Raw genomic sequence first — 14070 nt, 5'->3', positions numbered from 1 at the left:
TATTCTTGTCTCTTCTATATGACATCTCTCTCTCTCTCTCTCTCTCTCTCTCTCTCTCTCTCTCTCTCTCTCTCAATGTGTGTATATATACATACACACATTAATACATACTATATATATGTGTGTGTGTGTGTGTATATGTATGTATATATATATATATATATATATATAATGTACACATACACACAAACACAGATAAAAACACACATATATACACATTTATGCAATGTATATAAACAAGTACTATAAATTGTAATGAGGTAGAAAACCAATATCCTGTTTGCGTCCTTTGTTTTTTGAGTCCAGGAATGTTATAAATTTAAGTTCCCAAGTTCTCCTGTCTTGTGTGTTTTTGAAATTGCCCTTTTAAAACAAGAACCGTCAGATCATGCAGAGAATGGTTAGACATGTTAAAATGGTTACCAATAGGAGTGCTGGTAATTTTGTTGCTGATGGTGTGTCTGTAGATTCATTCCTGTCCGAAGATGTTTGCTTTCTCATATTTAAGTACCATTTGCTACATTTAATCATGTAGATTACATTTTTGGATTTGCAGGTGAATGATCCTTTTACCTCCAGTTTCCCTTGCGCTGTGAGGGTGGTATTCTGCGTAGAGATGTGGGAACAGGTTTTGCAACTATTTGTATTGCAAAGTTTAGTTCCATTGTGTGCATTGTTTAGGTCAGTTGGTAGTTTGCGCCGGATGACAAGCTGGGACAGGTTAGGTGGTTGACTGTAGGATAGGAGGGGTGTTTCCAAGAAAATGCTGGAGAGGGTGAAATCTTCAGCTAAAGTTGGGTGTAATTCTCAGATGATTTTGCAGAGGGGTCGTAGGGATGGATTGTATGTAACAGCTAAGGGTACTCTATTAGACTCAGGTTTTACTTTGTATTCCAACAATTTTTCTCTTGGTATTCTGATGGCACATTCCATTTCTCTGCCAATCTGTTTTGGAGAATATCCTAGTTGGACGAAAGCATCACGGACTGCAAAAATGTTTGTTTCTGTCAGTAGTTTCAAAGCAGTTTCAGTGGTAGTGAATAGCTTGACTGTAAACGACAGATTTGTGTGTGTGATGTGGATGAAAACTAGAGGCATTTTTGGCTGTCAGTGGGTTTTCTGTAGATGGATGAAGTAATATTGCCGTTTTTGATGGTTATTGTTTGTCTAAGAATTGTATCATTTCTTTTTAATAATTCATTGTCAGTTGAATGGTGGGATGGTAATTATTTAGAGCATGGTGCAATTGGTATAATGAGGCTTTACTTTCTGTCCAGATAATAAAGATGTCATCTATGTATCTCAAGTGAAATTGTGGTTTGTAAGGATATCGCTCTAGAAATTTGTTTTCCAGATTGGCCATGAAAAGGTTAGCTTATTGTGGTGCCATTTTGGTCCCCATAGCTGTTCTCATGATCTGTTGATAATGTTAGTTGTTAAAGGAGAAAGAAATAGTTGTGCGTAAGAATAAATTCAATTAGTTTGCCAATGATGTGAGCTTCTAGGCTGGCATTACGTCCACTTGGTGGTGTCCAGTCAGAGGTTTTAGTGTTGTTACTTCTGTTGTATGGAGTTTGTATAGGAATAGTGTTGTCAGGTTGATGAAAAAACTCTTAGTCTGAGGCATCTGAAAAATGTTTTCGTCCAGGTTTTGTGACGGGCAAAATGTCAAACCTTTCGATAAAACTGAGGTTTCTGCTTCAGTTAAATTGTGTTTAGAAAGGTTCACTACGCTGAGTTGGTTAATTGAAGTGTCTCTTGTTGGTTTAGATATATCCAGTTCTTGTAATGTTCCAGTTAATAATAAAAAAAAATAAAAATAAAAAAAATTCTATAAAAAAAAACAAACAAAAAAAAAATAAGTGCTTACTATCTGTGAGAAGATTTAGTTTCGGTTTCTCTTACAGAGAAGTTACAAACAAGCAGGTCAATTACAGTGAGAAAAAAAACAAAACAACGAGTAGGATATATTTTAGTTTTAACAGAAATCAAACTGATATTCAGAGAATATTTTTAATTAAAAAAAAAACAAAAAAACAACTGCATCACACTCAACTACCTTTCTCTCTCCTCTTCTTGTCCCGGCCCATAGCAACCAAAACACACTCCTGTGAGTCCTGATTCGCTGGTACAGTACTCCCCTGACCTCCCAACTCCCACCTAGTAGGCTCTCGTTAATTGTCAGTAAATGTACTGTATTCAAGCCCCCAAAACACACAAGAGTATACTGCTGCAGATGGGAGCTTCTCACGGCGCTGCTTCTAAAATGCCTTAAATCATTTAATTAAATTTTGCAGCATTTGTAAAGCATAGTATTATTAGTAAAGGCCATCCTCGTAGAATCACCTCCCTCGTTTAGGGCCGCAGTAATTTTGATCAATTTAAAGTAAATGCTGCGGCGCCAAATTGAAGTAATACGGTATTTCAAGTAATAAAGTAAATAATTACGATATTGTTTTATTTTTATTCATACATGATAGAATTATACATCTAAGAGAAAAAATCTATACATTTCAAATGCTTGTATAAAGATTGTTAGCATTTTAGATTACAGGGCTACATAAATGGTTTCTGCTATTCTTTAGTAACTATTGGTGGACTGTTTACAATCTAATTTCATGGCTATTCATGCCCTATGATCGAAAGTGCTGCAATTTTTTTTTTTTTTTTTCTCTTGGATGTATAATACTGAATGGATAGATTTAGGAGATACTTTTAATTAATACATCTCCAGCTAACCAGCAGACTGGCGCCCCATGCTGGTCAGTGTTAGGCTCCTGCCTCTTGCTTGATTGAGCCCCACTTTATCGGAGTGGATAGAAATGGTGAATGGCCTGTGTATAATAGGATTGCAGACACCTGTGGAGACGGAGGTCCCACTCCATCAAGGGACTGGGAGGCTTTCGAGGGTAGGTGCCGTGAAATTGGTCCATTTGCGCATTGGAAATCGCATCTTGCAGACTGGTTTAGATTTTCTCATTTTAAACATGTGGGTTTTTTTTTTTGGGGGGGGGGGGGCAATAGGGATTAATAGGCTGACCTAGAAAAGACAAATAGCCTGTTGAAATTTTAGAAATCACTCAAAAGAAAAAACCTGTGAGAGGTAGGAGGCAGTGCAGAATAATGCACTTGTAAATATATTGTGACATGAACACACGGCTTTAGTTGCAGCTCCATAGAAGTCCCTCTTACCTTGAAAACAGATGAAACGCTACACTCCTAGTACAATTTATTGGGGGGTAGCAGAATGTAGCTCATTTTGACCAACTGCGCATATACAGATGAGCTTTGGCTAACCGCTCTCCCTTGAAATTGAATTCAAACTTTGCAAAGACAGTTGTTGAATACCAGTATCCATGCGATCATAAATCCTATATTGAAATTGTGCCCAACATTTATAATGAGACTCGAGGCATATTAATTTGTGATTTACAAGGGCTCCTTAGCTGTTGGGAGCAGTGTATTTTAAATGATGGGTTCATTGTATGTAGTGTAAAGCCATATTTTATATGAAATATATGACCCATATACAGTACACCATATATTAGTAAAGCACTGAAAATCAATTATCTTTCTGTAGTGCACCTTGAAAGCTGATGCTTTGTGCTCAGCTGCGATGAACTCGTCTTGTGATTTAAGCAACTCTGATCTTGCAGCCATGAATTACACTGCCTAGGGACTGTTCTGTTGTGAAGGAGATTCTCAACTCCACAATTAGATGGCATTCAGTTTAAGTGGCACCTCCTTAAAATCTCATGTACCCCAGTCCAATTAGCAGTGTAGAAACTGACTGAAGAGGGGAGACTGAGATGGTTACAGGTGCACACAGAGCAACCCTCTTTCAACTACTGGTCTTGAGTCAACAGCAGGGAAGAATCCCCTTTTAAGATTTTCATGTCCCCTGACCCTGTGACACAATTTAGGGTTTTACAGATCTGCTCACCTGTGACTGTACTGTATGTATACATTCATGTTCTGTTTTTACTGTAGTACCTTCAGTAGGGAAAATCTCTCTGCTAGTCCATGTAGAGAGGTACATATGTTGCAACCATTCGTAAATCCATCTATTAATCGACAGTATGAATATTATAATCATTTAATGTTCAGTGGGTACTGATTGGCTTCGATCCACAGTTTTACATTGATTTGAATATCTGAAAGCCGCAGTTTATTATTTCCGGCATAGAGCATCTTTCCCTAATGACTGTGAACCCTTTGAATACTACCTGCAGGGACCAGTGCTGCATATAAGAAACAATCAAGCCATAGCTGGCTTCATTTCCATTTTAGTCTGCACAAATTGCCTGGATGTTTAAAAAGGACATTTTAAATGAGGTCAATTTTTATGCCAGTCAAGGGTGTAAAGCCAGAGCCTGCTATCCCACAAAGGGCTGTGGGTCAAACTGAGTAATCTGCTGTCGGCACAAAGCCAGATCATACAGGAGTAGACCTGCCATAACACCGTCAATAGGCACCTACATCTATCGCAGTCTGTCGCAATTGCTGTCTTGCCAATTTGTGACAAACACTTGAAAAATGGGGTTGTATTTAAGATTGCTAGGAATGCCATTCACATAGTATATTAACCAGTCGTGTGAACTTTGTTCTCTTAGCCATTCCACGTGTATCTGTTTAAATGTAAATCATGGGCTACAGAGTTATTCAGTGAGGCGAACAGTCTCATTTGGATGCAAGGATCTAATCAGATAATAACAGATAAGCCATTGCACAACGCCGGAGCCTTATGTTATAAAAAGGCTATCTGCAGAAGCCCTTTGCTGGTAGTGTTGTTGCTAAATTGTATTGGAAGCTGATTTATACCGGGGTGAGGCAGTAGAGAAGGAGATTAACGGTTTCCACTGACAGGGCATTTGTAACTGAAAGTAACTGAAATGTTACAGTATGAAGACTTCCTTGTTAGAGCCAGCCAGTTCCATGACAGCAGATTCAATAAGCAGGGATCGAGAGACAGCAAATTGAATGCAAAGAGCTGTGGGCCATGATCTCTGAACCAGGTGATTAAATGCAGAGAATAGAGTACTGCAATCTGGGCTCCAGCCTCTTCAATTAAGAGAGCTGGAAACACAGTAATGCTGAGCAGCAGCGAGGTATTTCATGCTACCTGAGGTAAACGTATGAATGAATGAAAATGTAATGAATCGGTGGCAGGCGCAGGGTTTAATTCCAGTTATATATCAATGTGGATTAAGACTACAAGCAGTACCTGTTAGTGAGCATTTTCTGGCTCCACTATCAGCATAAGGGGACTGTTGCTGTGAGTCTTTGATAATGACCTTGAATTAGACTTCACAAAGAGCTTTACATAATTACTGGTCCGTTTATCACCCAGTAATGGACTTGGAGTCGCCTGTTTAATCTTTGTTGTGCTAAAGTTATGTGATTTATATAAATTAGTGTTTTTAATTAAGCATAATTATTTTACAGTTGTTCGTATGAATTTTTTTTCTTAGTAAGCATGCATACATATATACATCATACTACCTCCCTATGTATCACATTGTTCATTTCAAACTGCAGATTTGCTGTGTTGGTTTTGCAGTGTTAGCAAGTTGCCATCTTGTTATTGTTCTTCAGGGAAGATGTTCAAGTCCCTCGACCTGTCTCTCATAGTGGAGTTCATGCTGATGTTCTACAAGGACAAACCCATTGACTGGCTGCTGGACCATATCCTGTGGGTCAAAGTGTGCAATCCAGAGAAGGATGTAGTGAGTATCTGGATTCAGATTAAACGGTGCACTTCCACTGAACTACTGGGAGCCTACCTAGATATATACGGCATGTGAGCCCTCAGCCTGGATGATGTATTGCCCTTATTAATCTCTGAATGCCATACAAGAATGATGGAAACAAGGTTTGCAAGTTTAAAGAAAACTGCTTGAATAGGATTTAGATATACCCTGTATTGTACTCAAAGCCCAAATTAGATCACTACGGTGCAGTGCTCTTGTGTATCTTGGGTATAAATGCTATTTAATAATTAAACACATTTCATGGCAGGAAATCAAATAGTTTACACAGCTCACTCAGTCCTCTGCTGTTGCACCAGCCGTTGATTTCCTGTGAGATTTGAGAAGGAGATTGCTGCTGAAGCTTCCTCGTTCAGCGTTCAAACCACATCTGTTTCATAGGGCATTATCCAAAGGATTATTTTTTCCTGACCACTCAATAAAAACTGTCATGATTTTAAGAAATATTAGGAAATTGGAAGAAAGTCCAGTTGCACCACCAGAAAATGTGTTTTACCCCAGCTGACGAGAGCGATCAAGATTAGTCCAATTTTCTAGTGGCTGTGTTTTGAAGAGTTATAATAATGAACTTGGCACGCTGTCTATTTCAATGGGATTAAATCAACAGCTGTTTTTTTTTTTTTTTTTAATTTCACATTGCAAAACTACGTAAAAACCCACCATCAGATAATTTTTTTGATATTGTCTCTTTTATTTTGGTATATTAAAGTCCAGTACATGGGTTTGTTTTTCCATCATTTTCGAATCCTGTTTGTTGTTCTCAGAAACACTGCGACAGACAGAAGGCAAACCTTCGGATCCGGTTCAAGCCGTCCCTGTTCCAGCATGTGGGGACACACTCCTCCCTCGCCGGCAAGATCCAGAAGCTGAAGGTTGGTATTTGTTCTCTGTTTAGGGGGAGGGGTTGTGGCAGACACTGCATAGGATTGATTCACTGCACCTCTACAGAAACGCCTTAATGTGTTGAAGTTATGCACTGATCTGTGTCAAAGTACCTGCAGAAATCCTCAGCAAAATCACACTATTGTTGCTGCAGATGTTCAATATTTGAATTTTAACCAAACGAGGGATGATTTTAAAATTTTAATTAATAACCCCCTCTGGACATGACTTATGAAAGCTTTGTACAAAGTGCACTCTTTGTGAGAAAGAAAAATTAAATTGTCAGTGTTGCAGAACTCACAAGAACTTAAAGGGTTACATTTAAGAACCCTAAAGTCCACCCAATTTGTATTGTATTTATTTTACAAATGTAACTGCTTAGATCAGCTTGATGATGTTTTTGTTATTGGAGTGCAAATTAAATGACAGGGTACTTGATTAGGCCCCACCAGAGTCTGGTGTGATGTTCATCCTGCATCTGTGGTTTCCTACCCTTTCTAGGACAAGGACTTTGGGAAGCAGACTCTCCACAAGGGCCACGCCAACCCTGCAGCTGAGGTGACCACCAGCCTTAAGACCTACCAGCACTTCACCCTGGAGAAGGCTTACCTGGGGGAGGACTTCTTCTGGGCTTTCACTCCCGTGGCAGGCGACTTCATCCGCATCCGCTTCTTCCAGCCTGTCCGCATAGAGAAGTTAGTATCCCGGGAAACCTTCGTTTTTTTTTCCCAGACACTGTCTTCCTAGTGTGCTATCTCTCAACAGCAAGAGGAAGGATGAATATTATGACTAAAATCACTTCCCTTTTAATCCGAGACCAAGGCAAATTTTCAGACAGGAAAGAAATAATTTTAATGTTTAAAAAAAAAATAACAATAATATAATATCATTTTTTATTGCTTCAAAATGTGGCCCTGTGGGTTTAAGATAGCTGTTGTTGGATGTTAAAATAATCATTATCACAGATGTTGTATTGCGTGAACTGAACTATTGTTGTACAGTAGATTTAAAGTAATTGCAACTGACAAAAGAATTACAAACATTTCAGCCATTTTGCACTTCCCTTGGTTACACAGGTCTCCAATGTGCAGTTTTGAAAGAAACACATGTATTTTCATTTTGAAACATATGTTACTACATTAGGTTAAAGGAAGCTCTGTTTATATTCCTTATTTTTGGGTTTCTGTTTGCACTTGCATTTATTCGAATTTTTCACCTCATCTGTGTGTCAGCATGGCTGAAAGCATGTCAGTCAATAGGGGAAGCAGCTGATTGGTTATTTACAGGAAAGAAACTAATGAGATGGTGGGTACAGTTTTACACTCCATGTGAAGTGCAAGACAGTCTTGTGTTTGCCATGGCTACTTTAAATGAATAACACTTATGTATGATAGCAGGTGTGAAACACACTGTACTTTTTTAGAACATCAGGGAAGTATACATCAGAATAGGTCTCGTGTTTCTGAAAACAAACCTTAGAAGGTTCAAATCTCGGCGCTGGAGGGTTTCCTGTCTCCTCTGACTCTCTTGTTCTTGTTTCTCATCTCTTCCTGCAGGTACTTCTTCCGCAGTGGAAACATTGAGCACCCCGGGGACAAGCTCTTCAACACTACAGTTGAGGTCCTTCCTTTTGATGTGAGTTGCCAATAAACCTGTCAAGCATAAACCCGCATTCTCTCTTGTCCACCTGGTCACCAAGTGCAGGAGTAAAGTAGCTTGGGAGGTCACAGATATAAATCCCTCCTAGCAGGCAACAACTCGGCCTGCTTCCACCAGATCCTCGGCAAACCCTTAAGCCAGTGATCATGAAATGGCGGAAACCTCTTTGGCAAAGCTGTATCAAGGGCGGAGCGAGAGCAGAAATTAATTGTAATATTGCCACAAAGATTCCCCCATATGATCTTCATGTATAGTTGCGGCGGGTCAAACACAATGAACTGTGTACTGTACACACAATGTTTCCTGTGTTGTCCGCCGATGTGAGTAGGGGTTTGATGTGAGTCTGTTTCGCTGGCTAATCTCTCTCCCTAACAGCCTGCCTGCTTGTCAGTTTTGCATGTATGTGGATGAATGCGAGTGGATATTGGGGCCAGTCAGTGATGAGTGGGCAGAATATATGAGAAAGAGAGAGAATATAAAACAGTGTGAAAACAATTTTGATAAAAATAAGTTTTACTGCTTTTGGTTTACAGTGTTGTTTGTCTCTTTGACCGCCAGAACCCCCGCACATAGCCGGGCGCTACAATATATTTCTTGCCACTAAGCATAACAGTATTTGCTGATTGTGGGATAAACAATACATTTGTTCATCAAGTTTTGCATACAGTGACTTAACGTATTACATTTTCGCTGTGGTATTGGAGTCCTTATACACAGGAACGAAGAATAACATTAAAACAAATCAAAAAGTAGCACACATTTTTATTTGTAATTCTTGATTGCGTTTTGTTCATTGCCTTTCATTTATTTTTGGTTATGGTATGGAACCCTCATACACAGGAACTTAGAATAACAGCTGACATTTTGAGTTACGTTTCACTTTCAGCATATCAGTGTTAAAGTAAACTAATTTGTCTCTTAATAGATGCAACACAGATGCTATATTATTTTTACTAATATGTATTTGGAGTTTACAAGGACACACAAATACACGCTCTGCAGCTGCCCGCAGGTTATTTGGCGCACCATGAAATTGAACTGTCAACCCCTGCCTTAAGCCCTCACTGGAGAGCTCTGGCAGTTAAGCTAGAGGCAATATCCCTAATTGTCAGTCTACAGTTTACACCAGAGGAAATGTAATCCAAACGATTGTAGCACTGCCTACTATTATCAAAATAAATCAGATTGCATAATCTTGTTTGTGTGGTTTTATTTTTTATCTGTATATGTATGTCCACAAATGTTTTGCATCATCTTGCTGATCTCCTCCAGAATATCCAGTCTGATAAGGAAACTTTGAAGGAGGGGAGAGAGAAAGCCCCCAAGTACCAGCGAACAGAAGATGGGTTCATCCGAATTGGTAGGTCTGTCTGGAGGGAGAGTTGCGTCAGTTTCTAATACCCTAATACACTATGTTGAAAACATGATTGTGAATGGCATATTATTTGTCGTGTGGAAACCATTTAAATTTGCGTGCTTCTACAGAATATATATATATATATATATATATATATATATATATATATATATATATATACACACACACACACACACACACACACACACACACAGTGCCTATAGAAAGTCTACACCCTCTTGAACTTTTTTCACATTTTGTTGTGTCAGTGCCTCAGAGTTTCATGCATTTAAATGAGGATTTTCCACTTATCTACACACCATACTCCACACTGTTAAGGGGGAAAAAAAGGTTTTATTGAGGAAAAAAAATTATATATTAAAAATACAAAACTGAAAGATCATACTTGGATAAGTCTCCACCCCCCTGAGTTAATACTTGGTGGCAGCACCTTTGGCAGCAATTACAGCTGTGAGTCTGTTGGGATAGGTCTCTACCAACTTTGCACACCTAGATTTGCCAATATTTGACTATTCTTCTTTACAAAACTGTTCAAGCTCTGTCAAGTTCATTGGTGAGCGCTGATGGACAGCAATCAGGGTTCTGACTGGGCCACTCAAAGACATTTACCATTTTGTTCCTTAGCTTTGGCTGTGTGCTTTAGTTCATTGTCGTGTTGGAAGGTGGGCTTTCTTGAGTAATGGCTTCCTTCTTACCACCCTACCATACAGGCCAGATTTGTGGAGTGCTTGGGATATTGTTGTCATATGTACACTTTGACCAGTCTTGGCCATAAAAGCCTGTAGCTCTTGCAAAGTTGCCATTGGCCTCTTGGTAGCCTCTCTGATCAGTCTCCTTCTTGCTTGGTCATCCAGTTTGGAGGGACGGCCGGATCTAGGCAGCGTCTTGGTGGTGCCATACACTTTACACCTTTTAATAATTGTCTTGACCGAGCTCCAAGGGATATTCAAAGCTTTTGATTTGTTTATACCTGTCCCCTGATCTGTGCCTTTCACAACTTTGTCCCGAAGTTCTTTTGAAAGCGCCTTGGTGCTCATGGTTGAGTCTTTGCTTTGAAATGCACTACCTAGCAGAGGGAACCTACAGGAATTACAACCTACATTTTATCCTGAAATCATGTGAATCGCTACAATTTAACACAGGTGAAGGCCACTTAACTTGGTGTGTGATTTTGAAGGCGATTGTTTACACCTGAGCTAATTTAGAATTGCTATTACAAGAGGGGTGGACACTTCTCCAACCAAGCTATTTCAGTTTTTATTTTCAATTTATTTTCTACAAATTTCTAGAATATGTTTTTCACTTGGAAGTTGTGGGGTAGGATATGTAGATAAATGAAAAAAAAAAAAAGCTATTTGAATGCATTTTAATTCGGGCTATAAGGCAACAAAAGGTGAAGATTTTGAAAGGGTGTGTAGACTTTCTGTAGGCACTGTGTGTGTGTGTGTGTGTGTGTATATATATATATATATATATATATATATATATATATATATATATATATATATATATTGTAAACGATCCTTTCATATTCGTTGCCCCTTTCAAAGTAGACCTAGGACACAGAAACGGAATTGCTTTAGCGCTGACGCGCACTTTTAATAAACATAAAACAAAACAGAAATAAACACCTAACTCTGTTTTGGAGCTCTCACTATACACCAGCCAATCCCTGACTCACACACAGGACGGCTAAGCCGTTTACCTGACAAACACCAAAACACAAACGGGCTTCTCTCAACACTCTCTTCAATACGACTGGACACACACGCAGTCGGGCTCTTCACTCAGCACTTCACCTTCAATACGACTGGACACACACGCAGTCGGGCTCTTCACTCAGCACTTCACCTTCAATACGACTGGACACACACGCAGTCGGGCTCTTCACTCAGCCGCCCCGATCAGTCTGGCTGCCTCTCAAATACCCTGCACCTGTCTAATTTATAATTACGATCAGGTGCCGAGGATTAACTAAATTATTAAAACAATTACACAATTAAACCCCATAACACCCAAATGTGCATTCTCACAAGGTTTTTAGCAGGGAAGGATTTTAACCCCCTCCCTGGTACCTTACAATATATATATATATATAAATAAATTAGTGCATGTGCCTGCAGTGCGCAGGACAGTGAAGCAATGAGATCTCTACTCTAGGAACTGGGATATGGGAAAAAATCCCAGGTCACTGAATAATTTCTCTAATTAGGCGGTTGTGTCTACAGCTCCCCACGCTCCAACATCAAGAAATATGTCTCCTCAAATGAGCTCTGTACCTTTTATTATTTTTTTTTTTTTTAATCTAATTTGAAGATAATGATTTATTTGTAATGGTTGGAACAATAATGGATCATTGAAGTATCAATTAATTTTGTGTTGCAAATGTTTTATTTTTGCACATAATTGAATGTGCTTATAGTCAAAACAATATGTTCCACCCTGACACCAGATTCGCAAGGTAAAAGGTGAATCAAGTCATCAGGTTAGTTACAGTGCCTCCCAGCCCTGCTGTGGTGTAGCCTCAATGCAGAGGTGAGAAGGACAATTGTTTTCAGATGTTTATGGTTCCCTGGGACTGCCCATGTTGCAGGCTGGCTTGGCTTCATTTCAGCATCTGTAGTCAGAGATGACATTTGAATAGGCATGTATGTGTGACCATGTATCGCCCTGACATGGCCAATTCAGGGAGCCACAGTTAAGGGCAGGCTGGACTGTTGGCTAATGTTCAGTGGGCCTGTGTTTCAGGCACTTTCTTGAATGGCATTGCGGAGGGTGAGATTGACGCCACCTTTGGACCCTTGGAGGCCATCCGTCTGTCTGTCCTGACGGACTCGCCCGTCTGGGTTACCCTCAGTGAGGTACGTCTGTCTGTCTGTAACTGGGAGTAGACAGTTGATATTCAAATCTGAGTCATTGTGAAAAGAAAAATGTTGAGGCCTTATCTTGAAGTAAAGCAATTGAAGACTCCACTGAACAATCATTTTTACTGCTCCTTCCAGTAGTTTTTCTTGCTAGTTATGTACCACTGCTATTGTTTTATTACTGACAATTTGCACTTGCTAAATAACATGATCTTAGTGTGTTAAAACTACTGTACTACTAAGCTCATATGTTTACATAAGTGATAAACACAGACATCTACAAAATCTTTCTAAAAATAAACACAGAAAATGGGAATAAATGATTGTACAATAATATTTTGATGGCTATCTCCTAGATTATTTGCAACATCTTAACACCTTATACTGTATGTCAATACTTGGCCTACAGAAAGTGATTTTAATGTTGCTTTTAATTTTCAGATATTCATTAAGAAGGCAGAGTGACCTCCAGCTGCAATACCTCTCTGACTGTTTCATGGGGGACGGAAGCTTTTGCAGTTACATCTACAGTACTTTGTTTCTCTAATGAGCTGAGTGCGCCACCTGCTGAGTGAAAGTTGGTAGAGCAGGGATGTCATAACTGTAATAAGTGAGGGCCTACCTGACTTGTAAACAAAGACATAACGAAGAAGTGGGACCGATTTCAAATAGCTGTATTTTATAAACTGTAATTATGTATATATAAATGTATGTTAAGAATAAAGGAAACTTGTAATTACACTGGTAATAACAATGGGCTAGCTGGATAGCCCAGACCATTTAAAAAATAAGAATGCTGCTTCGGGATGGAAGACTTGGTTCAAAATACAGCAATGTAATAATGTAAAGGTTACCCACTGACTTACAAATTGAATGCATCACCTTTTAATTATAAATTAGTTTTGTATTATTATTTTACATACACAACATATAAAAAAAAGCCTTTTCACAACAAAACTCTCACTGCCAGATAAGATGTAGCAATATATTGTGACTATTATTATTATTATTATTATTATTATTATTATTTATTTATTATTATTATTATAATATAAGGTTTAGATATAAATTATATAAAGGCACATTTATTTTATGGTTTGCTTTATTTAAGTGAATAAATGTACATTTCTGTTACTGTAGTGTAAATCTAGTAACTAAGTGTTGAAAAACAGCCCTACACTTAAGACTTAAAAAAATGATGATAGACATGGTAGGAACAAATTCAAAATGCTCTATTCTATAACTGTCAGATCTGCTTAATTAAAAAATAAGATTATGAAAACATAATATAGATCAATTATTCTTGATTGATTAAACCCACACGAAAGACTACTGCTAGCTGAGGTTTGCGGAACTGTACAGCATGTGAAAATGAATGACGTTCAATTACATAACACTGCCACTTAACTATTAACTGATGGTATAAACTATTTGTCATTTCTGAATGTGTGGTATAACAGCTTTATTTCTGATCCACCTCCAACAGCTATGAAATCCATCCGCTAGTTTCATTAATATT

The 14070-nt window shown here is 38.6% G+C and overlaps 1 protein-coding gene across 1 annotated transcript in view; it reads left to right on the top strand.

Annotated features, from left to right (window-relative positions):
• LOC121324457 (alpha-1,3-mannosyl-glycoprotein 4-beta-N-acetylglucosaminyltransferase B-like) overlaps window positions 1-13550 on the top strand; it is a 63257-nt gene extending 49707 nt beyond the window's left edge. Inside the window, exons 9-15 of the mRNA XM_041266358.1 lie at window positions 5596-5726; window positions 6533-6640; window positions 7152-7345; window positions 8207-8285; window positions 9582-9669; window positions 12436-12548; window positions 12993-13550. Coding sequence (XP_041122292.1) covers window positions 5596-5726; window positions 6533-6640; window positions 7152-7345; window positions 8207-8285; window positions 9582-9669; window positions 12436-12548; window positions 12993-13016 — 737 coding nt within the window. The 3' untranslated portion in view covers window positions 13017-13550. The remainder of the gene's footprint in view (window positions 1-5595; window positions 5727-6532; window positions 6641-7151; window positions 7346-8206; window positions 8286-9581; window positions 9670-12435; window positions 12549-12992) is intronic.
• Window positions 13551-14070: the final 520 nt, after the last annotated feature.

This window comes from Polyodon spathula, chromosome 12, assembly GCF_017654505.1.
Source record: "Polyodon spathula isolate WHYD16114869_AA chromosome 12, ASM1765450v1, whole genome shotgun sequence".
Classification (NCBI taxonomy): Eukaryota; Metazoa; Chordata; class Actinopteri; order Acipenseriformes; family Polyodontidae; genus Polyodon; species Polyodon spathula.
Note: the sequence above shows the minus strand (reverse complement) of the source record. Positions and strands in the feature narration are given on the sequence as shown.